The sequence below is a fragment of the Puntigrus tetrazona genome, chromosome 11, assembly GCF_018831695.1.
Source record: "Puntigrus tetrazona isolate hp1 chromosome 11, ASM1883169v1, whole genome shotgun sequence".
NCBI classification, from domain to species: Eukaryota; Metazoa; Chordata; class Actinopteri; order Cypriniformes; family Cyprinidae; genus Puntigrus; species Puntigrus tetrazona.
In genome coordinates this window covers 1889608-1914018 of record NC_056709.1, presented here as the reverse complement: position 1 = coordinate 1914018, position 24411 = coordinate 1889608, and the positions used below count along the sequence as shown (strand labels likewise).

The following is a 24411-nucleotide window of genomic DNA, read 5'->3' as shown; positions in this document are numbered from 1 at the left end:
ATAATGACGTCCTCGCTGTCCATGCGCCGGAAATTGCGCAGAGTTTATGTAAAACCTGAGTGGGCGGGCGCTAAAATGAACACAAAGGAAGCGATTGGCTGTACGTCTTGAGTGCAGCGCTCTCGATTGGTTGAAAGCTCAATGTGGTTTCACTGTTTTGAATGGAAGCCCCGCCCATCGTTGCGCTTCGTCGAAGTGATCTTGTAACACCGGTAGCGCTCGGGAAGACTGCGAACCGGCTACATTCATGAAGCAGCGGGAGTTTGGGAAAAAACTAAAGGTAACAACCTTGTACCTGTGATTAATGTGGCGTTTCTAGACATTTACAGCGAACATTAAAGCTAGTGTACCGGAAATGTGAATCATTCGATATTATATGACCTGCGATGAACGGGCTATACTTATTAATAGCATAACTATTATACGCGATAACATGTTCTATTTAATGAAACACCGCAAGAAAAAAATCCTGTGAAATTATTTCTATTTTGAGAAAATTTGGGGTATCTTAAAATAATAATAATTAATCGACTTCCACAATGGATGTTTGTCAGCTGTGAAGGTCAGTTGTAAACAATTTCTAGTTTTAAAGCCCGTAATAATTTCAGTCATTAACATTTTTTTTTGTCTAGACGCAATCCCGTGTTATATTTTCTGTGCCCAGTTTGGGGGGATTTATTTGTCTCAACTCTGTGTAAGCCAATTAGCATAATGAGGATTTCAAGAATAGGAAGTGACAGTCAAATCTGAGGAGATCATGCTTTTGAACTTTCTACTACTCATCCATTCATTTAAACGGTTTGTTCGCCCCCCAAATGAGCGTTTTGTTATTGTGCTGTAATTAATTACAGAAGCTCAAAATTTGAAGTTAACAAGACAGTTTCATAGGCTATATTTATCCAAAGCTTTCATTTAGATTTAGAAATCTTATTGAACACAGTTCATATGGATTAAAGTTACAGTACCTGACATTTTTAAACCGGTACTTTTAGACGATTGGTCAACAGAAGAAGGCCCTTTATTGAGTTGAATGGCTTTTTGGCTTGGAGCGATAGTATATGCCATTGTATTTGCACGGCGGAAGAGTAGCATGTTTTGTTCTTGTTGTAGGTTTCCTCTGTTGCCATGGCTGTGTAGTTTTGTGCCATCCGTCATGGCCATTGGAACACAGCTCTACCTGCTGCTGTGGAAAAACTTCACATACCGCAGGAGAAACAAGGTGCCGTAACTTTAATTCAGCTGCAGCACGCTCTGTGAGAGATGTAGCAAAACGGGATCAAGTCTTGTTCTTTCTTTTACAGGTCCAGCTTGTCGTCGAACTCCTGTGGCCGCTGTTCCTCTTCCTCATCCTCATCGCTGTCCGACAATCGCACCCACCGTATAAACAGAGCCAATGTAAGTGGTGCCCTCCACGCTCGGCAGGTGGCAGGAACACAAAGCTGATTAGCCACAGTGAAAATCAGGACGTTGTTGAGCCCTTGTGACATTGTTAATACTAAATCATGACCTTTTTGATGGCTCGCCAGAAGAAATTTCAGTCAAGGACTTTTTTAAAGTGAAATGATGCACGGCACAGGGTTCTAATAGTGCAACGCTATAAATGTGTGTTATTTTCCCACTGCTATGCATCTCACATTTTGCCTTTGGTCTGCATTCCAAAATGTTCATGAATTACATTTACATTTCATTTGAAGTAAATGTTCAAATGAATGTTTCACGTTCAGTGTTGCTGATCTTTTTCATTTCAGGTCATTTTCCCAACAAAGCCCTTCCTTCAGCAGGCACGCTGGCATGGGTTCAGGGCATCGTCTGCAATGTCAACAACCCCTGTTTTCATCACCCCACAGCAGGAGAAACACCCGGGCGAGTGAGCAACTTTGAAAACTCCATGTGAGGCGCCTTTCTGTGTTTCAGACGGTGTTTTGTGACTTCGCTTCTCTTTGGCCCTGGCCATTAATGGAGGTTTATTCTCTCACTCAGACTGTCTCGGCTTTTAGTGGATATCAGAACCGTCCTGACACTCAGTGGTAACCGGACAGTCCTCTCCAGCCTGCAGGACCTGTCACAGGCAATCCAGAGACTCGGGGAAAGACCAGACGCTTGGCCAAGTATGACATATCAATCAAATATCTCATTGTAGAAACTCCCATGTGAGATTCAGTTTTTAAGATGATTCAATGATTAATTGCAATTGTTTACATAATATATGTGTGTGTGCTGTGTATATCTATTTTGTTGTGTGTGTGTGTATATATATATATATATATATATATATATATATATATATATATATATACACACACACATTCATACAGTATATATTTTTTAAATATTTACATGTATTTAAATGTGTATATTTGTATTTATATAATTTACATCATGTGCAAATATATTTAATATACACATATATTTTTCTTCAATATGTACAAGCATATGTATGTGTATATATGTACGTAATAAATATATATTATGTATTCAAAACGTATTTTGTATGCGATTAATCGCAGTTAATCATTTGACTGCACTAGATTTAATATAAGCCTACCGCTTACAGTTCGAAAAGCATGTAACATTTCTGTATTTTGTGACACACTTGAAGATCTACCCGTAAGAGAGTATCTCAGAGCCAACGAAAGCTTCTCCTCCTTCCTGCGGACGAACACCAGCGTCCCCTCGGCCTCTGTTGATCAGTTACTGAGGGCACGATTGAACCTTCAAGTGGTGAGAAATGCATTTTTCCACTAAATGAACTGCTTATGATCCTCCTCTGGAAATCTGGATTCTGAACTGGCGTAAGGACCAGTCAGTGCTTCCCCCTACCAGACTGCATTATCGTTTAGAGCCAACTATTGAAACTGATTAGGTAGTTTTTTCTCAGTCTGGTTTTAAGATGGGCATGAAATGAAACTGCACGCTACTGATAAACTGTTTAATTTAAAAGAAAAGACTTGACTCCTCTTCGGCTTGACTTATTTAGTCTGATTAAACCCACCCTTGCAAGCTTTTTTTGAATCCCAAAGTGACCCTCATCATATATCTGCTACTTCTGTTTCAACATGACCTTAACACATCTTTATTGTCAAGGTTGCATTATCAGGTGAAGGAATTCGTCTCTCAGACATCGTCTGTAATGGTTCCCTCTTGGGTCGTTACCTCACTGTCGACGAAAGAGATTCTTTTCCCGAACTGCAAAGGGAGCTGTGTGCTGTGCCTTCAGATGTTATGCAGAAGGCCGAGCAGATCTTCCTCTCACAGCTGGACTTCAGCAAGATCCTCACGGTTAGTGAGTTCCACGCAATGAAGGGAGAAACGAAGCTTTACAAAACAAATCAAATGAACCAATGGCTTTGCATAATTATTCTTTGTTTCGAAGTGCTGGTGGAACTTGCTGGTCGGGGTGCCGCACATAAACTCAAATTTGTCTTCTCCTCCTCATTGGAAAGATTTAAAAAAAGGACTAAGCCTACGACAGAAATGATAAACCTTTATTTACAAATTGTGTCATGAGTGCCAAAAGAGCCATCTTTTCTTTAACAGATATGAATGAGCAAAACAAAACTGCATTGTCACCAGCATTTCATTTTCTTTAAGGCACATTAATAAAAAAATATGCAGTTAATAAGTTATCAGTCTAAAACAGGGCTAGTCGTAGGGCGCTGTATGACTTATGTATCTTTATTCTAAAAATATGAACTAAGGCTACCTGAAAATACTTTTATAATAAAAAATAAAAAAGGCTAATTAATTATTTGCCACTCGTTTCTACGTTTGTTGCGTTTAAAGTCACAAACACAGCTTTAATAAAATGGAAAAATTAATCATTGAGCTAATAAGGTATAAATAAATGCATATTATAAGAAAATGAAAGTGTTTTTTGACCTTGTTTGTATGTCCACCTGTTATTTGGGACTTCCAAAACCACATTATGAATCTTTCATAACTCATAATATGGGCGTTTGAAATATATCATGCCGCTTGCTTATGCTAGTCAGAAGTGTGTGGTATTAGGAGATGGGACTTTCTCATTCTAGAAAGAGTCTAGAAAGACGAATTATCAGTTTGAGTCACCAGAGTGATCGAAATCGTAATTGTAAATTGCTAAATTTGATCTAAAATTTTACATTAGAATTGTGTTCTTCATGTTCATTCCTTTCAGAGAGACAGACTACGGGCAAATGCAGCTGATCTTCAACTCATCAGTCGCCTTGTTTCTTCTGTGTCTCGGGAACTAGCGTCAGTCATGGATGACGTGAGTAGTTTTGAGTTCTCACACTTACTATGAAACTGTACGTGATACGTAAATAATACATTTTAATACGCTTAATGATGCAAACACGTTAGAGGTCCATTTTGACTTTTTTCTTCTTCCTCAGGTCTCTTCTCTGTCCAGTTTCTCAGAGCTGAACTCGGAGATGAGGCTACTGACACCTGAAAACCGCTCAGCATTGCCCCGCGAGAGCTTTCGTGCCTTCTCCAGGATCATGTGCGGGCACCCAGAAGCTGGGGGAGAGAGAATCCCTTCCTTCAACTGGTATGAAGATCAGGACATCAAATCTTTCCTGGGCAGAAATGCATCGGAGGAGACAGACCTTGAAAAAGACAACAGCACTAGTAAGACGTGTTTGACGGTGTAATGATTCACTCGTTCTTTTAATGCATCCATTACAAATTCTGCCCATGCATATGCATTTTTGAATTCTGAAACGCTTGTTTCGGTGAAGGCTTCTTTTCAAAATGTTAAAAATCGAACGAATTACGATATTTTAAAGATATTGCACCCTCACGGATGCGCGGTGCACTCTTTGCTAGGGAATTTTAAAGCTGTTATTTCCAGACCAAGTAAAAGTCGTGGAAATAAATACAATTGAATATGTTCATAGGTCTGCTGAGCTCTAAAATATTTTATTGGCACATTTGAATATGAGTCATATGCCAAGTGTATAATGTTTTTACTTTGAAGTTTAAATAGCTTGTCTTTAATTTTTTTTCTTACCCAAGACACCTAAGCATCTGGGAAACTCAACACGCTACGATAAAAATTATGCATTTTTTATTTTGATATTGAAACCGTAGCAAGCTATGTAACGTATTAAATCCTTTCATTGTTTTTTGTACCTTTTAGCGCCGTTCTGTGAAAACCTGATTCAAAGTCTGGAGTCGAACCCTCTCTCGCGGATCGTGTGGCGAAGCATCAAACCGCTGTTCATCGGAAAGCTGCTCTACACACCAGACACACCAGTCACCCGTATGGTCATGTCAGAGGTACCGCCCCCTTCCGCTCAGCCCCTCATCTTTTATGCCTGTTGTCCAAAAATGAGATGTCTTTGTTACTTCAATGCCATTCTCGTTCCTTTAGGTCAACAAAACTTTTCAGGACTTCCAGATTCTGAATGACATGCAGGAGGCGTGGCAGGAAGTGGGTCCCAGAATTAAAACCTTCATGGAGAGCGGTGTAGAGATTCGGCTTCTGCAGGATCTCCTGAGAAGGCCTGAGGTGGCGGTAGTTGTGAATCTTCAACTTGAGCACACTTCTTGGACGGCCTCTCGCATTTCCCGGTTCCTCTCGACGCCTGACCCAGATACACCTCGTAGAGATGGCGCTCCACCCACCTGGCTGGATCTGTTTCAGGATTTAAACACCACCTTCAGCGCTCTCTCAGAACTCACTAAGGTACTCGCAATCCGCAGCTCGTGTTACGACCAGCTTAAGTAGTAAACCTGATTGGTTTCACTTGTTATCTGTACACTAGGAAGGGACGTGATGTTTATCCCAAAGCGCTGGTATGGCCTAATTTGCATACTACAAACTTAATGTGCGTACTGTATAAGTACATACTTTGTTAACTCAAAATGAAACATTAGATATTATGGTCGAAAGGTGAAATTAATTAATGTTTTATATTAATATACGTTCATGAGGAAGGGAACTTTAAGGTCCATTTAAAACTCATGATTCAATAAAATCCACCACAAAATATATGCCTATACTATTCATGCAATTTACTTGCAACATAATTGTTATACTTTGCATAAAACAAATTATAAGTTACATATAATAGTTGCTTTCACCCTCCTAAATGACCGATTAACAAATAACCAGACGTTTTTCCACTTTGAAAAAGAACAATGTAGACAACCTGCTCAATTATTAATGAATAATTCATGTAGTTGTATTGCCAGGAACATGTGACAGATAAGGCACATAGACGTTAGGACAAACTATATTATTAATCTGAATATAAGTGTGACGTATAAGGATTTGTACTTTCAATGGATGCTTTAGAGCCAGGCCAGTTATTGTCATATTTATCATCTATTGTTCCAGTGCTTCTCTCTGAATAAACTGGAGGGTCTGGCCACGGAGGGTGAGATGGTCGAACGAGCCCTGGAGCTGCTGGAAGATCGGCAGTTTTGGGCCGGAATTGTCTTCCTCCTTCCAGAGCCTTCGTCATCCTCTCTGCCTCCCCATGTCAAGTACAAGATCCGCATGGACATAGACGATGTAACCCGCACGAACAAGATCAAAGACAAGTATGCTCAAATGTCCACACACTCGCACGGTCGATTGATTAAATGAAGCTGATATCGTGTTTTATTGTGTGACAGATTTTGGGATCCAGGCCCGGCTGCTGAACCGTTCAGTGACCTCCGTTATGTTTGGGGCGGTTTTATTTATGTACAGGATTTAGTTGAGAGAGCGGTGACACGTTTGCTCACCGGTAAAGAGCCAAACACGGGCATATACGTGCAACAGATGCCCTACCCTTGCTTCGTTGATGACGTGTGAGTTTTTAACATTACACTATTATGAGATTAATATTAATGCTTATTATTTTATTTACTGATGTTTTGGCATAATAAATAAAGACATTTATAATTGTTACCAAAGATTTCTGTTTCGGATAAATGCTGTTCTATTCATCAAAAAGTCCTAAATATGTTTTGTATGTTTCCACAAAAATATAAAGCAGCAAAGTGATTTCAATACTGATAATACGCCATGTTTTTTGATCATTAAATTAGCATATTAAAATTTCTGAAGGATCCTGTAAACGAGTAACGATGCTGAAAATTCAGCTTTATCTTCACACACATATATATGTGTGTGTGTGTGTGTGTGTATAAACAGATATTTTAAATTGTAGAACCATTTCACAAAAAACACAAAATCTTACTTTCGAACCGTAAAGTAGATATTCAAGGTTACATCAGTGTTATTGCTGTTTACTTGATATTGAGTCATAAAATGTAAACGTTTATAAAAAATGTTTTTAAACCATATAAGACAACATCACTCCAAAAATCCCAAACCACATAGACACATAGTCTTAGACACTTGTCTTTATTCTCTTGTCTTAGGTTTATACGCGTCCTGAATCGTTCTCTGCCTCTGTTTATGACACTGGCGTGGATCTATTCAGTGGCTATGATCATAAAGGGTGTTGTCTATGAGAAAGAGGCTCGTCTGAAGGAGACAATGCGTATCATGGGTCTAAGTTCTGGGATGCTGTGGCTCAGCTGGTTCATCAGCAGTTACCTGCCCTTCCTGTTCAGCGCTGGACTGCTTATCGCCGCCCTTAAGGTGAACTCTGATAGTGTAAAGTACTTATTTTTCCCCTCTTATTCGTCAAAAGAGATTTATTGCGATAAATGTACCCTGTTTGAGGTTTGTGACTCTTCTCTGTCTCCTGCAGTGGGGTGACATCTTACCCTACAGTGACCCGGCTGTTGTTTTCTTCTTCCTGGCTGCCTTTGCTACAGCCACCATCATGCTTTGCTTCCTCATCAGCACGTTCTTCTCACGAGCTAACCTGGCAGCAGCGTGTGGAGGACTCATTTACTTCACTCTTTACCTGCCGTATGTGCTGTGCGTGGCCTGGAGGGAACATCTGACCAGCACACACAGGATCCTAGCGGTGAGAGCTGCTTTCATCTTCATGCAACACCTAGAAAAGAACTAATTTATAAACCCTGTGGTTCAAACGTTTAAAATAATGCCTTATTTCTCCGCAGAGCTTCCTGTCTCCAGTGGCCTTTGGTTTTGGCTGTGAGTATTTCTCTCAGTATGAAGAGCAGGGTGTGGGGATCCAGTGGTTCAACTTGAAATCAAGCCCCATGGAGGGAGACCACTACAACTTCACTATCTCCATCGTGATGCTGTATGCAGATGCCGTCATCTATGCGCTGGCTACTTGGTACATTGAAGCCGTTTTTCCAGGTAAAGCACCTCTCTGAGAGCAAACGCCATTCTAACTGTGTCTTCCTTCGATGTCTTGACTTATCAATGATAAAAATACAGTAAAAGCACTACATACAATTAGACAAAACTGGTTGCTATTGTAAAATGTTTAAAGTGGAATCAATTCCTGTGATGATCTCTAAATCATTCTAATATGCTGATTTGGTGGCCAAGAAACATTTTTTTATCATTATAAAATGTTGAAAACCGTGGTCTTTGTGGAATTTCTGATAGGGTTGTTTCAGGGTAAATATAAATTGGAAAGGAACAGAATTTCTAAGTCTTTACTGTCACTTTTGATCGATTGCATGCCTGTTTGCTAAAAAAGTATTACATTATTACTCACCCAACCCTTTCAATGGTTGTGTACATCACAAATTTATTATAAAAAGTTAAATGCAAATCGACAATAAAAAGACAATGCAATAAAAACTGAATTTATAAAAGATTGAAATGATCAGGTATTGACCCAAGGCCTTCCTGTTTCACTGTTATTTACAAAGCGAAAACGGGGGGTAATGTGTAGGTTTTGTCTATATGTTCACATGCAATGCAGCATCAAAGTATCGTGGCATTATTACCTAATGCAATCAAAGTAACATGTTGTTACACATCAAATGCAGTTTGTGAGATTGTTAAACATAAATGATAAACACACTTATAGTTGTGATTTTATCTATATGTAAAACACAACAAAACTGAATGTGTTAACAGGACAGTATGGGATCCCCAGGCCATGGTACTTTATCTTCCAGCTCAATTACTGGGGCGGGGTACCATTAGAGGTGGGCTTGCCTGTTCCTCCAGCACCTAGAGATGAACCCGATGGTAAGAGCATCTGAAGAAGCTTTCAGTTGTTGTGTGATGCGTAGAGCATGTTTTTGATTGGATATGTCTTGCAATGTTGAATAAAGATCGGATTGAAGCTGAACCGACAAACCTACTTTTGGGAGTTTCCATAAGGAACTTGGTGAAGATTTATAAAAAAGGGGCCAAGCTTGCCGTCAATCACCTTAACATGAAGTTCTACGAGGGACAAATTACATCTTTTCTGGGTCATAATGGAGCCGGCAAGACGACTACTATGTGAGAGCTTAATAAATCATTTAAAGATATTTAATTTACTTTAAGATCTTTGTCAAACTAATTGATTAACTCCTAAAAAACGTCCCGATGATTTGACTTACAGGTCCATTCTAACAGGACTGTTTCCTCCCACTGCTGGTACAATATATGTGAAAGGAATGGACATTCGCACAGATATGGACATGATCCGCAGGACTCTGGGAGTTTGTCCCCAGCACAATGTCCTCTTTGACATGTAGGGCACCAGTGATATCATGATAACTGTACTGTGGTCATTTTACTTTGAGGTGCACTGATGTTATTTTTTACTGATTAATTTGATATTAAAATGTCTGCTCATGAGTAACTGATTATTACATTTACATTTGATTTAGTCATTTGATATTAAAATGTCTGCTCATGAGTAACTAATTATTAATTTTTGTATTTTTGCTTTTTGACACAATAATATGTAATTAATTATTATTCTGTTGCAATATAAGTACTGAATGATAATATAACTTTGATGTAGTAACCAACATTATTGGCATGTTACAATAGTTTTTTGCAATCGTAATAATTAACATTTGTGTTCACTTATGAGCCAAACTAATATTTTCTATACTAACATATTGTGTATGTTTACGTCTTTGTCACTGAAGTCTGACGGTGGAGGAGCATGTATGGTTCTACGGTCGAATGAAGGGCATGAGCATGGGAGAGGTGAAGAAGGAGATAAACTCACTTCTTGAGGATGTGGGCTTACAACACAAACGACATGAGCAGACCAGAAACCTTTCAGGTAGATTAACAAATACAGTCAAACTGAAATGTATTTAGACACCTTTAACATTTCATCACAGTACCATTCAGGTGTTTAATGTCTTGATGATGTTCTCTCAGCTGTGACCTCTCTGCTATACTTTTTTGTCTTTCTTTTCAGGGGGCATGCAAAGGAAACTCTCTGTTGCAATCGCTTTCATAGGGGGGTCAAAGGTTGTGGTCTTGGATGAGCCCACAGCTGGTGTGGACCCCTACTCCCGCCGTGGGATTTGGGACCTTCTGCTCAAGTATCGTGAAGGTCTTTTGAAGCTTTGTTTTTTGAAAAATTACAATACCTACTGGTTTGTCCTCTGTCAGATTAAATGCCCTGTGGTTTTCAGGCCGCACCATCATTCTGTCCACACATTACATGGATGAGGCTGATCTCCTCGGGGACCGCATTGCAATCATTTCCCAGGGGAAGCTGTGCTGCTGTGGAACGCCACTCTTTCTCAAGGCACGTCTTGGTACTGGATACTACCTTACGCTGGTCAAGAGAGAGATGCATAGTACGCCCAGCAGCACCAGCACCAAACTCCCTTTAACTGCAGTTTCCAAGGTAAGATGATCCACTTGAGAGCAGTTATTCCATTTGCTGTTGAGCACCTTGAGAACTTTTTCAGACCTGTAGATTGTTTGTTCCAAAATAGGAACTTTAATTGTTACAATGTTGCATTTTCTACTTGGATCACTTTTGCTTTCACAAGGCAACATTTCAAAAGAAGTCACATGTGAGTAAAATGATCCTCTTATTGATCAAATGCATGTTTCAGGATTCCTGAAATGCCTTTTCACTGCAACCTTTTTGTTACAAGTCTAACTTTCTAACTATTACTTCTAATTACCTATTATGAGTTACACAGTTTGGTTTATTTTGCTTTTGGGTTCGATTACTTTCTCGCCATGACTAAACCGATCCAAAGTTCGGTTGGAATTGGGGTGAGACCACCTTGTTCAGGGTGATCTCAAACCAGTTGCTTTATTGCAGATTCAGTTGTGCTTACCATGTTCATATGCTTAACTGAACCTATGGAAAAAGAGAAAAGAAAAAACACTAGGTTCTAAAGTAAATACTTTAAACAAAACACTCTTACAGTAGTGCACCAGTTATACACTACTTTCCTCTATAATATTAAAGTAATAAAAAGGTATCTGTGTTTCAGGACAGCGATTCTTCAGTAAGTGATGACACAGGACTGGGCAGTGAAGAGAATGGATTTGGTAGGTCCAGCTTTGGGTTACCAGGTGTATTTTATGTTTTTACAGACAGCCGTTTCTCAATATGCACTCTTGTTATTTTGAACCTTTACACTACGACTATCAAGTAAGGGTACAGTTGGCAGAGGAAATGCAAGCTTGATCAGGTTGTTCTTTCCCGAAGGGTATTATACCATACTGACCCGTATTGCTCAGTGGAAGCAAGCCATAAGACAGGGCTGAGCAAATCTGGTCTTTAGGATCTTGCAGAGTTTAGCTCCAACCTCAATTAAACTCATCTGCCTGTAGCTTTCTAGTAATCTCCAAAAACTTCTATTAGCTTCTTCGGGTGTTTTTGATTAGGGCTGGCATTAAGCTCTACAGGAAAGTGGACCTCTCTGACCTGAACTGCCTATCCCTGATTTGTGGGCTCTGATACCTTTCTGTTTTAGATGTTGCAGCCCTAATGGCTCTTGCACAGCAGAACATCCCTGATGCTCAGCTGGTGGAGGACATCGGCAGAGAGGCGGTCATCAACGTGCCCCATTCTGCCTCTGAGGACGGCAGTCTCGCTCTCTTTTTGAACGAACTGGACAAACGACAGGGCGAGTTCGGTGTGGTCAGTTACGGACTGTCAGACACCACGTTAGAAGAGGTGAGGCGGTTCTGAGGAAAGCTTGTCATCTCCACTGATTCATTCTTACTGTAAAAGGATTTACCCTGCTCTAAAGTTCAAGGTTGTGGGACACAAGTCTGTCAATGGCCAGTAATTTTCCCATTCTGGCACCAAGAGAGAAATCCCTCTTAAGTGTTTGTGGGTTCTAACATTAGCTAATAATAAACCGGTAGTAGGTAGGGAGTATCTGTCCTCATGGGTGCTTTTGTAACATTATATATCCTCTCGCCATGTGGAGGCAGAAGGGGCTTTTCGAGATTATAATGTTTTGCTTGTATATTTCAGATATTTTTACGTGTGGCAGAGGAGACAGGTGTAGATGCAGAACCTGAGGAGCCAGCAGCATCTCCAGTCCACCAGGGGCCATCGTCTGATGACAGAGACACAGGTAATTAAATACATTTCATACCAGAGTTTAACTTACTGTGGGCAGTTAAGAGGGTCTCAGTCAATGAATATTCGGAAGATGCCACAATCCTGCACAGAACTACTCAACAGCAGTGTGTGAATCTACAGTATGGTGAATGAGTGTGGCTTACCGTTCCAAGATGGTGGCCGCAACTATGTACCAGGAGCGGTCCAGTGGGGCATCTATACATGTCTATGGTTTGTATTACTTACTACTGGACAAAGTGTAACGGCTAACTTGGATCACGTATGCCCTAATATTCATTAATAATCACATTACAGCCTTGACGTCATTAAATTTCACTACACTGCTTTCCATATTATTATGCAAGTTGAAATTCTGGTCCTATTTTTTTCCAAGAACATTTTACCAATCCCAAACCACATCAATCTAAAATGAGCCAAGAAAGAGATTAGAAAGAGATAGAAGAATTTATCTTCCAGAATCTGGCAGTAAGTTTTAGGAGTCAATTTCTTCAAGACAGACATTTCAGAATAGGAGATTGACTAAAAATGAGCTCCCCAAACTTACTTCCAGATTCTGGAAGATAAATTCTGTATCTGTATTAGTTTTGCATCCATCTCATTGGTATTTAATCAATTTTAACTTTTAGTTTGATTTCAATCTCTTTCTTAGCTAATTTTGTCTGGAAAAAGCAAAAAATGCATAAATCTGAATATAAGGAGTTTTCATCAATTATACATCACTTATATATGACTAAACACAATGTCGTCCCAAACCCATAAGACCATTGTTCATCTTCAGAACACAAATTAAGATATTTTTGATGAAATCAGAGAGATATCTGACCCTCCATAGACAAAAATACAACTGAAATTATGTCAGATCCGGTAGTAAAAATATCAGTAAAACAATCTTAAGTTAGGAGAATACTTTTTTTTCACGTAAAAAACAAAAATAACATAATTTACTCAAACCATTTTTCTCCCCAGGTACACAACTTTTTTGATTGTTTACACTTAGGAGAATCCATACGAATGCCTTGTGATACTCTCTAAAAAAAAGTTTTCAGGGAGTAGTTGTAAAATTTTGTCTTTTACAGAAAAAAAGTGAATCCAGTTTGAATCCAAAAAGTAAAACGTATCACAACCTAACCAATTACTAGTTGGTCAATATATTTCTTAAGACAGTAATACAGTATGCAAGTTGGGATGCACTGAAACCAAACCAAAGTATGAGGTGTGGTTTTGTCAGGAATTTAAATTGTTTGTTTTGCTCTTCTCTCTGCTTCGCTGACAGGACGAAAACAGCCAATCAGGAGAGGTACAAAATAAAACAAAACAGACTGTAGTTGTTGTTGACAGCAGTAGCGCAGATCGGAGCAGCTGTAATAAGATGTTTATTAACCAGAAGGCCTTTCTCTGGCACACAGAGGCCCAGGAGACAGATCTGTTGAGTGGGGATGGTCAGGGTGGCAGTGCTCCCCTAACAGGCTGCTTCCTCACATGTCAGCAGCTTCGAGCGCTTTTCACCAAAAGACTGAAGTATGCCCTTCGCAGTCGCAGAGGCATTTTTGCTCAGGTACACCGTACTGATAGACCAGTTAATGCAATCGCTTTGAAATTATAGACTAATAATCATGCCCGCTTGACCAATGTCAGTTTCTAAATTCAATTCAATTCAATTCAAGTTTATTTGTATAGCGCTTTTTACAATGGCTATTGTTCCAAAGCAGCTTCACAAAAGCAATCTACCAACAGATAATGGTTATCAGCTTATCTGTGTCAGTAACAATTTCCATGCTTTTGGTCTGTACAAATTCAGTCATCAGAAAGAAATGCATTGAAAAAACATTAGAATCTTTTCAATTTAGCATGAAAGATCTAAAAAAGAATAATACCCTTCAAAAGCTGTTGTTTTTTTTCTTTTGTTTGTTTTAAGAACTAAATACATTTTTTAAGCATGCTGAAAATTGACAGTAAAGACATTTCGAATATTGCAAATCATTTTAATGCTGATTGGATGCTGTTCTTGGATCATGTGACACTAAAGACGGGAGTAATGGCTGCACAAAGGAAGAAATTAAAATGTCAAATATTTTAATTGTTTTTTTTAATACTGTAATAATATGTCACAATATTACAGTTTTTATTGTAGTTTTAAACTACAAGCATGAGAGATTTCTTTCAGAAACCTTGGTTGAAGTCATTGTGTTTTGCAGATCGTTCTTCCTGCGGTGTTTGTCCTTATCGCTCTCCTCTTCAGTCTTATTGTCCCACCCTTTGGGAAATATCCACCTCTGGAGCTCCAGCCATGGATGTATGGAGAGCAGTTCACCTTCTTCAGGTACACAATCATGGATGGTGAGGACAAATTTGAGAAAACAAATCCTTCATCTGCAGATCACTTATTTTCTCTTTCCGGTGAAGCAATGATGCCCCGCAGGATCCAGCCATACAGAACCTCCTGGATGCCTTGTTGAATCCGCCTGGGTTTGGGACCAAATGTATGGAGCCGAGCGGGTAGGATCCCTGTCATTGGGAAAACAATAACAGCCAATAAACTAGCCTATTTAATCAATGTAACGTGGCGCTTAATTGTGTGCTTTTTCAGAGACACTGACTGTTTACAGGAAGCTGAAACAAAGTTTGTTCGGCCACAGATTCCCTACAGCATGTGGCAGCTCCTTCATAAAGGCAACTGGACTGTAGAGAAGCCGTCCCCCGACTGTGAGTGTAGTACTGAGGATATCCGCAGGATGCTTCCGGACTGCCCCGAGGGAGCAGGGGGAATCCCTCCTCCCCAGGTCTGTGGTCATCAATAACATACACTCAAAAGTTGTGGTCTGTAATATTTAGTTTATATATATATATATATATATATATATATATATATATATATATATATATATATATTTACATTTATTAGGTTAGGTTAAAAGCACAGATTTTAATGGAATAATTTTATTATTATTTGGTGTTGGTGTTTTTGTTTTTGTACTAACACTACCACCTTTTCTTCATGTAGATGAAATCAATGACAGGTGATTTCCTGCAAAATTTGACTGGTCGCAACATTTCTGACTACCTCATCAAAACATATCCCCAGATTCTGAAGAAAAGGTCCCTTTTTCATTTATTTCTTAAAACATAAATTCTGTAAAATCTGTTTTGTCAGCAGAAATGTGTCATTTTTCTCTCCCACACACACAGTTTGAAGACGAAAAAATGGGTAAATGAATTTAGGTAAGCTGATTGCAATCAGAAATCCAAACATTCAACATTTCATTTCAGTTAGATTCGATGTTCATATCATTTCTGCTTACCTGTCACAGATACGGCGGGTTCTCTCTTGGAGCTAAAAGCTCTCAGGCTGGGGATGAGTCATATTACTTAGAAGAGTCTGTTTTGGCGATTAGAAGACGCTACAACATTGCAGAGGTATGCCAACCATCTTTGGATGGTTAATTATCAAATGATGCTTTCTTGGATTTATACAAAACTCTTAAAGGAACTCCACTTTTTTTTGGAAATAGGCTTTTTGTTCTGTGCAGTGGTGTTGACAACAATGACAGAAATGTATTTTCAATTAAGAGGTGATATTTTCCCCCTTAAACTGATGTCCAGGGACATTTGTACTTTAGATTTTTTTTAACCTTATTAGATTCATGCATCATCTTTCATTGTCAAATTCATACATTTACTTTAGATTCACTAAGATTAAAGAAAACGCTATAGGACTGTTACTAATCGTATCAAATTAAAAAAGCTATATTTGACCTGCAGAGGTGACACAGAAGCTACTGAAGTGGCATTTAGTTGTATTTGTACATACTGTTTAATGCAGTTCATGTGTGGCATGAATATATTTAAACTGCAATTAAAAATGCATTAATGAATTTATTGAATTTAATATTGAAATATAAAATATTTGTAATGATTTGTGTGCTGCTCAAAGACACACAATGGTTCTATTTCCATAGATAAATACTAATGCAAAAGCAGACAATATTGTGTCCAACGTGTATTTTACACATTAAAAGTGTACACTCTCCAGTTGTGTTTTTGTTTGGTTATTGCAAAGTGAGTGACACACTTGTTATTGTCAGGCCGTCCATTTTAAAAACGACATTGTCATAGACACTACGTGTCACATTCCTTATTTGTCCCTATTTTAGCTTTGCACTTTTTTATTTTGCAGAATGGCTCTTTAGATCAGCTCCTTCACAGACTACCAGATATCCTTACGGGACTCACCAGCCAAAATAACGTGAAGGTGAGTAAGACATTTAAGTGACCTCACTGAAGCTCCTGATCTCTTCATTTAGCTCTCATATGTTCTCTCCCTCAGGTCTGGTTTAATAATAAAGGATGGCATGCCATGGCGTCATTTGTGAATATCATGAACAATGCTCTTCTTCGTGCCAACCTGCCACCTGATATGGAAAGACGTAAATATGGAATGACAGCCTACAATCACCCACTCAACCTCACAAAGGAGCAGCTGACAGAGATGGCCTTGTATGTAATCATTGTTTACTGAACATTTGAATGGGAATTCACAGAGAATTACTTATTTATATTTATACCTATATCCTGCACTTGCTGCTTATTGCACTCCTGGTTAGACCTAAACTGCATTTTGTTACCTTGTACTTGTACATGTGTAATGACAATAAAGTTGAATCTAATCTAATCTAAAATTGTTTAGCAAACTCTGATAATGTGTCATTGCTTTTCTTTCTTTCTGGTCTTTGCAGGATGACCACCTCAGTGGACGTTCTGGTGTCCATTTGTGTTATTTTCGCCATGTCGTTTGTTCCTGCCAGCTTTGTCCTTTTCCTTATTGAAGAACGAGTCAGTAAATCAAAACACCTCCAGTTTGTCAGTGGAGTGAAGCCCATCCTGTACTGGACCACCAACTACGTATGGGACATGGTCAGTTCTCTTCTAGCTTGATGTGGCTGTGAAATATCTTAAATCGGTCATTAAAATCGATTTAATGTTTCTTGTTATGTTGCAGTTGAACTATACAGTACCAGCCACTATGGTGGTCCTCATCTTTATCAGCTTCCAGCAAGAGTCGTATGTATCTGAGAAGAATCTGCCTGCACTGGTGCTCCTACTCTTGTTGTATGGGTGAGACATGATTGCATCAACCATCATTTTTCAGCACATTAGTGCATTTACTAACCTTGCTGACAAAAATATAGGTTATAGGCCCCACAGCTTGTTTTACCAGTAAAACTTCCTTGGTCAAATATGCTGATCCACCTCTCTCTACATAAATCAGTAGTAAGTTGTTTGTTTGTCTTTGTTGCAGTTGGTCTATCACCCCACTCATGTACCCAGCCTCCTTCATCTTCTCCGTCCCTAGCACTGCCTACGTGGTCCTCACCTCCATCAACCTCTTCATCGGCATCAACGGCAGTGTCGCCACCTTTGTCCTGGAGCTCTTTATTGATGAGGTGAGGGATGCAGACCACACAGATGCTAACTACTTACCATGATTTCGATTTAAGTGTTTATTGGCATTGTAACGTTTACAATGAAATGAATGTGCCATCCAGTCACAAAACGTATAAAAACTGCTAAAATAGTAAAAAAATAAAATAATAAAACACACACAGGGCATACATTCTATCATTATTGCCCTGATCTCTTATTGCACTTAACGTTATGTTTTAACGTACCATCTACCTGACAGCAGCAATTCAAAGAACGAATGTCCAGGATCTGAAGTGTCCTTTATAATGTTCTGGGCTTTTTTAAGGCAGTGGGAATTTTGCAATTGTTCCAGAGTGGGGAGCGATCTTCTGAGCAGTTTTAATAACTCTGAACTTAATATCTCTGAAGTGTTATGTACAACATGTTCCTTAGTTTTGAAAAGAATATTACGGAATTTACAAAAAGAATTTGCAACGGAGTTTAATACAAACGCTTGAGAGAAAAATATAAATGTAAAAAATCAATAAGACTGTTATCTCTTCTATTTTTTATTTGCACTTTGTACTCAGCATTTGAACGAGGTTAACAGGATCCTGAAGAAGGTCTTTCTGATCTTCCCTCACTTCTGTCTGGGTCGAGGTCTCATTGACATGGCCAAGAACCAGGCCATGGCAGACGCATTTCAGCGGCTGGGTAATAATTATGCAGAGTTCTGTCACTGATAAACAAATAGTTCTGAAATATTCATGAACAACTGAAGCACTTAAATTTTAATTTATCCTGTCTGTGGATCAACAGGAACCAAACAGAATCTGGAGCCTTTATCTTGGGATTTTGTAGGGAAGAACCTGTTTGCCATGGCGATGGAAGGAATAGTGTTTTTCATCTTCACTGTTCTCCTGCAGTATAAATTCTTTGTTAATTTTAGGTACGTTGAATGTTTGAACATTGTGATATTCGGTACAGCTGTGTCATTTTTCCTAGTAATGAAATGTTTTCCCTTCAGCCGATGGTCTGGCTTTGTGCTGCCCCCCCTGGGCACGGAGGATGAGGATGTGGCGAGAGAGCGTGATCGTGTGAAGAGCGGTAGAGCTGTGGGAGACGTTCTCATCCTCAAAGACCTTAGCAAGGTACGGAAGCACAACAAATACAACAAAAAATGCTGTAAAACATTTCATGCAATCTGCTCAAGTGTGAAATAATGACTTTTTGTATCTGTAGGTATACCAGGCAGGCAGGAAGCCGGCAGTGAATCGGCTTTGCTTGGGCATTCCTCGTGGAGAGGTAACTAGAATCGCATATCACAGAACTCTTTTGGAAATATATACTAGTTCTTAGTTTGTTTTGCTGAAAGTGTTTCTTTTCCCATTGCAGTGTTTTGGGCTTCTTGGAGTTAACGGGGCTGGGAAAACCTCAACCTTCCGCATGCTAACTGGAGACACCCGCGTCACTTATGGAGAAGCATTTCTTAGCAACCACAGGTTAGACCCTAGTGATGAACATTATCGCAAAATATTCACCATTATTACTATTACTGCATCCTGGTAACTAATCGCGACATCTTTACATTACCAAGCATTTGTTTTATTCAGTGTTATTACAGAAATGGAGAAGGTTCATCAGCTGATGGGCTACTGTCCTCAGTTTGACGCCATCAGTGACTTGCTGACAGGACGAGAGCACCTACAGTTCTATGCTCGCCTCAGAGGAGTGCCAGAGGCCCATGTTGCAAAGGTACACGATGCTTCAAAAATATTATGGTTGTTTATTATTAATTATAATATTAAAATGCAGCCTGAGCACATCATGTGCATTGATTTATAAATGGAGCTTAGATTTTAACAGTAGATGGCACTGCATGCTTTAGAAACAACTGCACTCTGCGTGAACCTAAAATAATAATTCAAAAAGTGGGCTATACTACCGCTATATTATTTTGTTTCCTAAATCTCACATTTAAATAGGCTATTACCAAAAGAGAGAGATGACATAAAATTGTAGATTATACAAGGACTGCATTTTTTTTTATTTGTCTTGAGATGTGAGCTGTCACCGTAGTCAACATTTGTCTTAGCTAGTTCTTTGATATTAGTTTAGTCCAGTGATCCTCAAATCTGGATCTCGAGATCCATTTTCTTGCAGAGTTTAGCTTTAACCCTAATCAAACACACCTGAGCATGCTAATCAGTGTCTTCATTAGAAAATCACAGGTAGGTGAGTTTTATCAGGGTCAGAGCTAAACTTTGCAGTGCATTGGACCTCTAGGGTAAGATTTGTGGAACCCTAGTCTAGTCTTTGGGCCTTAATGGCTGTAGCTACTTTGAGTCATTTTTACACCTGTCCTCTAGGTGGCACAGTGGGGAGTGCAAAAGCTTGGTCTGAGCCAGTATGCTGAGCGAGAGGCTGGGGGTTACAGCGGAGGAAACAAGCGCAAACTCTCCACCGCCATTTCCCTCATTGGAGCTGCACCTGTCATCTTCTTGGTATGTTTGCACTTGCAAAGTTGTTTTACTAAACATTACTGACTTGGAGCTGTATTATGTGGCTGTAAACTGTGTTTTTCCAATCTCATCTGTGATTTTCAGGATGAGCCAACAACTGGAATGGACCCAAAGGCCAAACGCTTCCTTTGGAACTGCATCCTAAGTGTGATCAAAGAGGGACGATCTGTTGTTCTCACCTCCCACAGGTAGAGGAAACCTTTAGTTCCATACAGGTCCTTTAGATTGGGATTTGCCCACTTAGACTGGCAGAACCTATTTGACTGATACGTACGGTGACTGATGTAACATTTTGTGAATGTAAATATAATGTCTGAATATGTTTTTAAAAAGATTGAGTTCTGAAAGATATAAGGTATAAAGATGTTCTAGCCTCTGTGTAGTCCTGAATTGCTCTGCTGCTATTTTGCTGTTTTTGTAGTATGGAAGAGTGTGAGGCTCTCTGCACCCGAATGGCCATCATGGTGAACGGCAGGTTCCAATGTCTGGGTTCAGTTCAGCACCTGAAGAACAGGTAACACATACTTCACGCTGTATATTACATGCCGTTTTGAAAACAGGATGTAAAGCAGTATGAAACAATAAACTTGCATATTTAATTTAGCAGGATCATGCCAGAAAAAAATAGTTTCATTTTAGTCAGAATTGAAAAAAAGTCAGATAAAAAGATCAAAACATTAATGTTAAAAAGAAAATTGCGGCTGATGTCACTTTCAGTTCAGTCGTCATGTTGGAGTGAGAACTAGAGTGTCTTTCGAAAGTAAAAGCAAAAACAGGTTTTTAACATCTTTGTAAATTTATTAAAAATAAAAAACTAAAATAAGTGTATTGCATAAGTATTCATACCCTAAACTAAATATTTTTTTCTTTCTTGGTCACCCCTCTAACCAAATCCCTTCTCCATCAGTTGCTCAGTTTGGCCAGTAGACTAGATCAAGGAAGAGTCCTGATTGTTTCAAACGGTCACAGATGTTTTTTGTTTTTTTTTGTAATTGCAAATATGTTAAACTGTTTTTTTTGCCATACAGTTATGGTGTATAGAAGATAGATTGTGAAAAAGTTTAACATAAGGCAGCAACATAACAAAAAAAAAAAAAAAAAAAAAAAATGAAGGGGTATGATTACTTTCACAAGGCACTGTATTTATTTTTTTATTATTATTTTATTATCTGTGTCTTGTCACTCTCATTTTTTTACACTGTGGAAGCTCACAAAATAAAATCCTCGTATTGTAAACATACCTGGAAGCCTTGGCTAGAATAAAAAAGTCTTAATTTAAGAGTTACCAGTCATTAATTAAACTAACCAGTGTTCCCAACAGACACACTACATGATCAGATACTGATAGTTGGAAAATTTTGGTTGCGATGTTAGGTGGCCAAAATTCTGTGTGAATTCAACATCAAATATCAATGTTTATTTGATGCCCAGTATGTTAGCTGATGCTGATATTCAGATTGTGTAACCAAATTCCAATGATAAGTCTATGTCAAATTGGCGTCAAATACTGACATCAAACCGATTGCAACATCCATCTAACACAATGTCCAACCTCAACCTGACATATTGATGTCCTGTTTCTGCTGGGTTGAGGTCAATTTTGCAACATCTGTCCAACGTAACTGCAAACCTTGATTTTAAATGAAATCCATATTTTTTTCCAAAAAAGGACAAAAAGACAAAAGTACAAGATTTAGTACTTACCGGCTTTAATGACGGAGTTAGATCTATGCTAAATAGCTTTGCATAGATCATTGAATCCAATTAGTTCAGTAGCATCGCTTTTTGGATTCAATAATCTATGCTAAAATTGCTATCGCCAGATTGAATGGATTCAAATACTGTAAAACTCAACTTATTTGCTCTAGGATAGTTGGAGAATAAGACTTTTCCAAAAAAATCGAGGGTTCCTTTAAAGAAAAAGAGAGTTTACAGCCCTAATAGAATAAAGAATTGTGTGCTCTGGTTGTATAGTGCTAATTTAACAGAAAATGTTGCGTATTCTGCCAAACTGTTATAAGTAGTATGCAAGTGCTTATATGTGCTAATAAATGTTTTCATTTCCTCTCTTTTTGTCTTTTAGGTTTGGAGACGGTTACACAATAATCCTTCGTTTGTCCACCCCATCTACAGAACCATGTCCAGTGGACGCCTTCATCCAGAGCGCCTTCCCTGGCATCCAGCTGAAGGAGAGACATCAGAATGTTCTCCAGTACCAGCTGCCATCACAAGCCTGTTCACTCGCTTGTGTCTTTGAAGTTCTGTCAAACAGTTATGAGGAGCTGGGAATAGCTGACTATTCAGTGTCACAGACTACACTGGATCAAGTAAGAGAACAGTGCATCAGCTCTATTTTAAACTCTATTCTACTGCCTTGCTGTCTATATAGGCAGCTACCTTCTAAGAAGCACACTATACTCTCTACTATACAGTGTACTCTCATTCTGGCGTAATAATCAAGGAAAGATATATCCTAGCCATATTAACCTAGAACATTTTCCATCTGTCTTAGTACACAGTGTAACTACGGAACAGTCAAGTTGGCTCTTTGGTCATTTCTGAGCTAGACGCTACTGGTCTAATCAGATTGAATGATTTATGCTAAGCTAAGCTAAAAGCGCTTAGTAAGACCCAGAGATCAGCTGAATGGATTCAAAAACTGTAAAACTTGACTGTTTAACTCTAGGGGAGTTGGAAATTTAAAAAAAAAAAAAAAGTTGATTGTGCCTGTGCCTGCGCTGTTTTGGAATCTCATTCTCATGCTAATTTGCCCTGTAAAAAAAAAAAAAAAGAAATCTGGCCTTACTTGCTACTCTAGGACTTGTTACGCAGAACTAAGAGTTTTTTCCTCCTGCAGGTGTTTGTTAACTTTGCTAAAGAGCAGACAGATGATGATGACCTCAGGGAAGTCACGGTAAACGGTGGAGGATCCGTGGCGATTCGAGCCAGCAGACCTCAGCGGCCCACAGACCTCAAACTGGAGAAATCCAGCAGGTCTTCCACACCACACTCTTCTTCAGCTCTCTCTGCAGATCAAGCTAATCACTCAGTACACACTCCTGAGTCTGTACTTACTGGTTCAAAAACCAAAAAGAGCAAATCAAACAGTCCGTCAGTCTCAAGACAGCAACAGCAGATCCGGATGGAACCTGTTGGCGAGGCAGCTAATGGATCTAACCCCCACGAGGACCAGACACCTGGGAAAAAAGACCCATCCACGTTGTTTATTGTCAGTACCAAAATGCAGGAAAGCAAAATGTAAAAAGACAAAGACATTTTTAACTGAACAGCAAATGAAAATTTTGGTGCCTTGTTCAATTGTAGTTTTCAAAAATGAAATGCAATTATTTTAAAAACAATCAACTAATCATTCAGATTGGCTCTCCTGGTTATTCCTCATTGATTGTATGGGAAGACCTTACTCTGAAACTTGAAGATAACGCATGGCATCATGTATGTGTTTTGGAAATCTTTCCCAGACCTCTTTAGTGCATAAATTATGCACATTTTCAGTTGATGTCACTTTGTGCAACCCAAATTTGGATATAATTTTTTTTCTGAATAATAGTACATTATAACAAACTTCTTTTTTTCTACATGTATGTCAAGGTCAACTGTGCAGTGCAGAGATAATATCAGACACAAAAAACTGCCTTCATGTATTTTTATTATTTCCTGATTTTTTTTTTTTTTTTATGGATTTAGGTTTATTTGTCTTATTATTTGTTTTTTCAGATGCACTTTAGCTTAAGACAATTCTAATATTGTAGTCTGGATTATCTCTGCCTCTCTTCACTGCAATGATTGTTACAATGCTTGATATGTAGCTCTTTTTTTATGTAGTATTTATTGTATGTAAATACTGGAAATATTATGTAGGAAGGTATGTGCATGATGCTGGATGTTAAAATGCTGGAATATTTATATTTAAATATCTATATATGTGTTATACATATACATTTATTTATTTATATATACATATACATATATAAATATGTATCAATAAAAATCTAGGTACTGTGAGGATGTTTGGCGTGTGCACATTGTTTTATAAAAACACTGCATTGGGTTAAAAATGTTTAGTTTTATATTAA

At 38.7% G+C, this 24411-nt stretch overlaps 1 protein-coding gene across 6 annotated transcripts; it reads left to right on the top strand.

Moving 5' to 3' along the window:
• The first annotated feature begins 167 nt into the window (after positions 1-167).
• abca7 (ATP-binding cassette, sub-family A (ABC1), member 7) lies at positions 168-24340 on the top strand. 6 transcript variants are annotated; one of them, XM_043252489.1, is made up of 50 exons: positions 168-280; positions 1111-1219; positions 1302-1395; positions 1749-1890; positions 1981-2108; positions 2600-2721; positions 3085-3279; positions 4157-4249; positions 4374-4611; positions 5123-5262; positions 5357-5671; positions 6326-6531; positions 6607-6783; positions 7360-7582; positions 7695-7916; positions 8014-8218; positions 8954-9067; positions 9154-9325; positions 9429-9560; positions 9967-10106; positions 10248-10385; positions 10468-10685; positions 10834-10857; positions 11290-11347; positions 11776-11978; positions 12285-12387; positions 13669-13692; positions 13802-13950; positions 14591-14715; positions 14799-14891; positions 14983-15175; positions 15397-15491; positions 15582-15614; positions 15704-15809; positions 16570-16644; positions 16720-16889; positions 17129-17306; positions 17392-17507; positions 17692-17836; positions 18386-18509; positions 18615-18744; positions 18823-18946; positions 19038-19100; positions 19191-19297; positions 19409-19550; positions 20165-20299; positions 20402-20505; positions 20739-20831; positions 22401-22644; positions 23175-24340. In XM_043252489.1, exons 2-50 carry the CDS (start codon positions 1154-1156, stop codon positions 23577-23579), a joined length of 7041 nt encoding a protein of 2346 aa, XP_043108424.1. In that variant the 5' UTR covers positions 168-280; positions 1111-1153; the 3' UTR covers positions 23580-24340. The 6 variants fall into 6 exon arrangements, with proteins under 6 accessions (XP_043108424.1, XP_043108425.1, XP_043108421.1 ...); XM_043252490.1 differs by lacking the exon at positions 10834-10857; XM_043252486.1 differs by having other exon boundaries at positions 18615-18946.
• The last annotated feature ends 71 nt before the right edge of the window (positions 24341-24411 follow it).

Bases quoted from the DNA above. Each gene is read 5' to 3' on its own strand.
- abca7 (XM_043252486.1), top strand. From the start codon at position 1,154: ATGGCCATTGGAACACAGCTCTACCTGCTGCTGTGGAAAAACTTCACA. The intron at 5,263-5,356 runs GTACCGCCCCCT...TCGTTCCTTTAG, and splicing joins CCCGTATGGTCATGTCAGAG to GTCAACAAAACTTTTCAGGA. The intron at 19,298-19,408 runs GTTAGACCCTAG...TGTTTTATTCAG, and splicing joins GCATTTCTTAGCAACCACAG to TGTTATTACAGAAATGGAGA.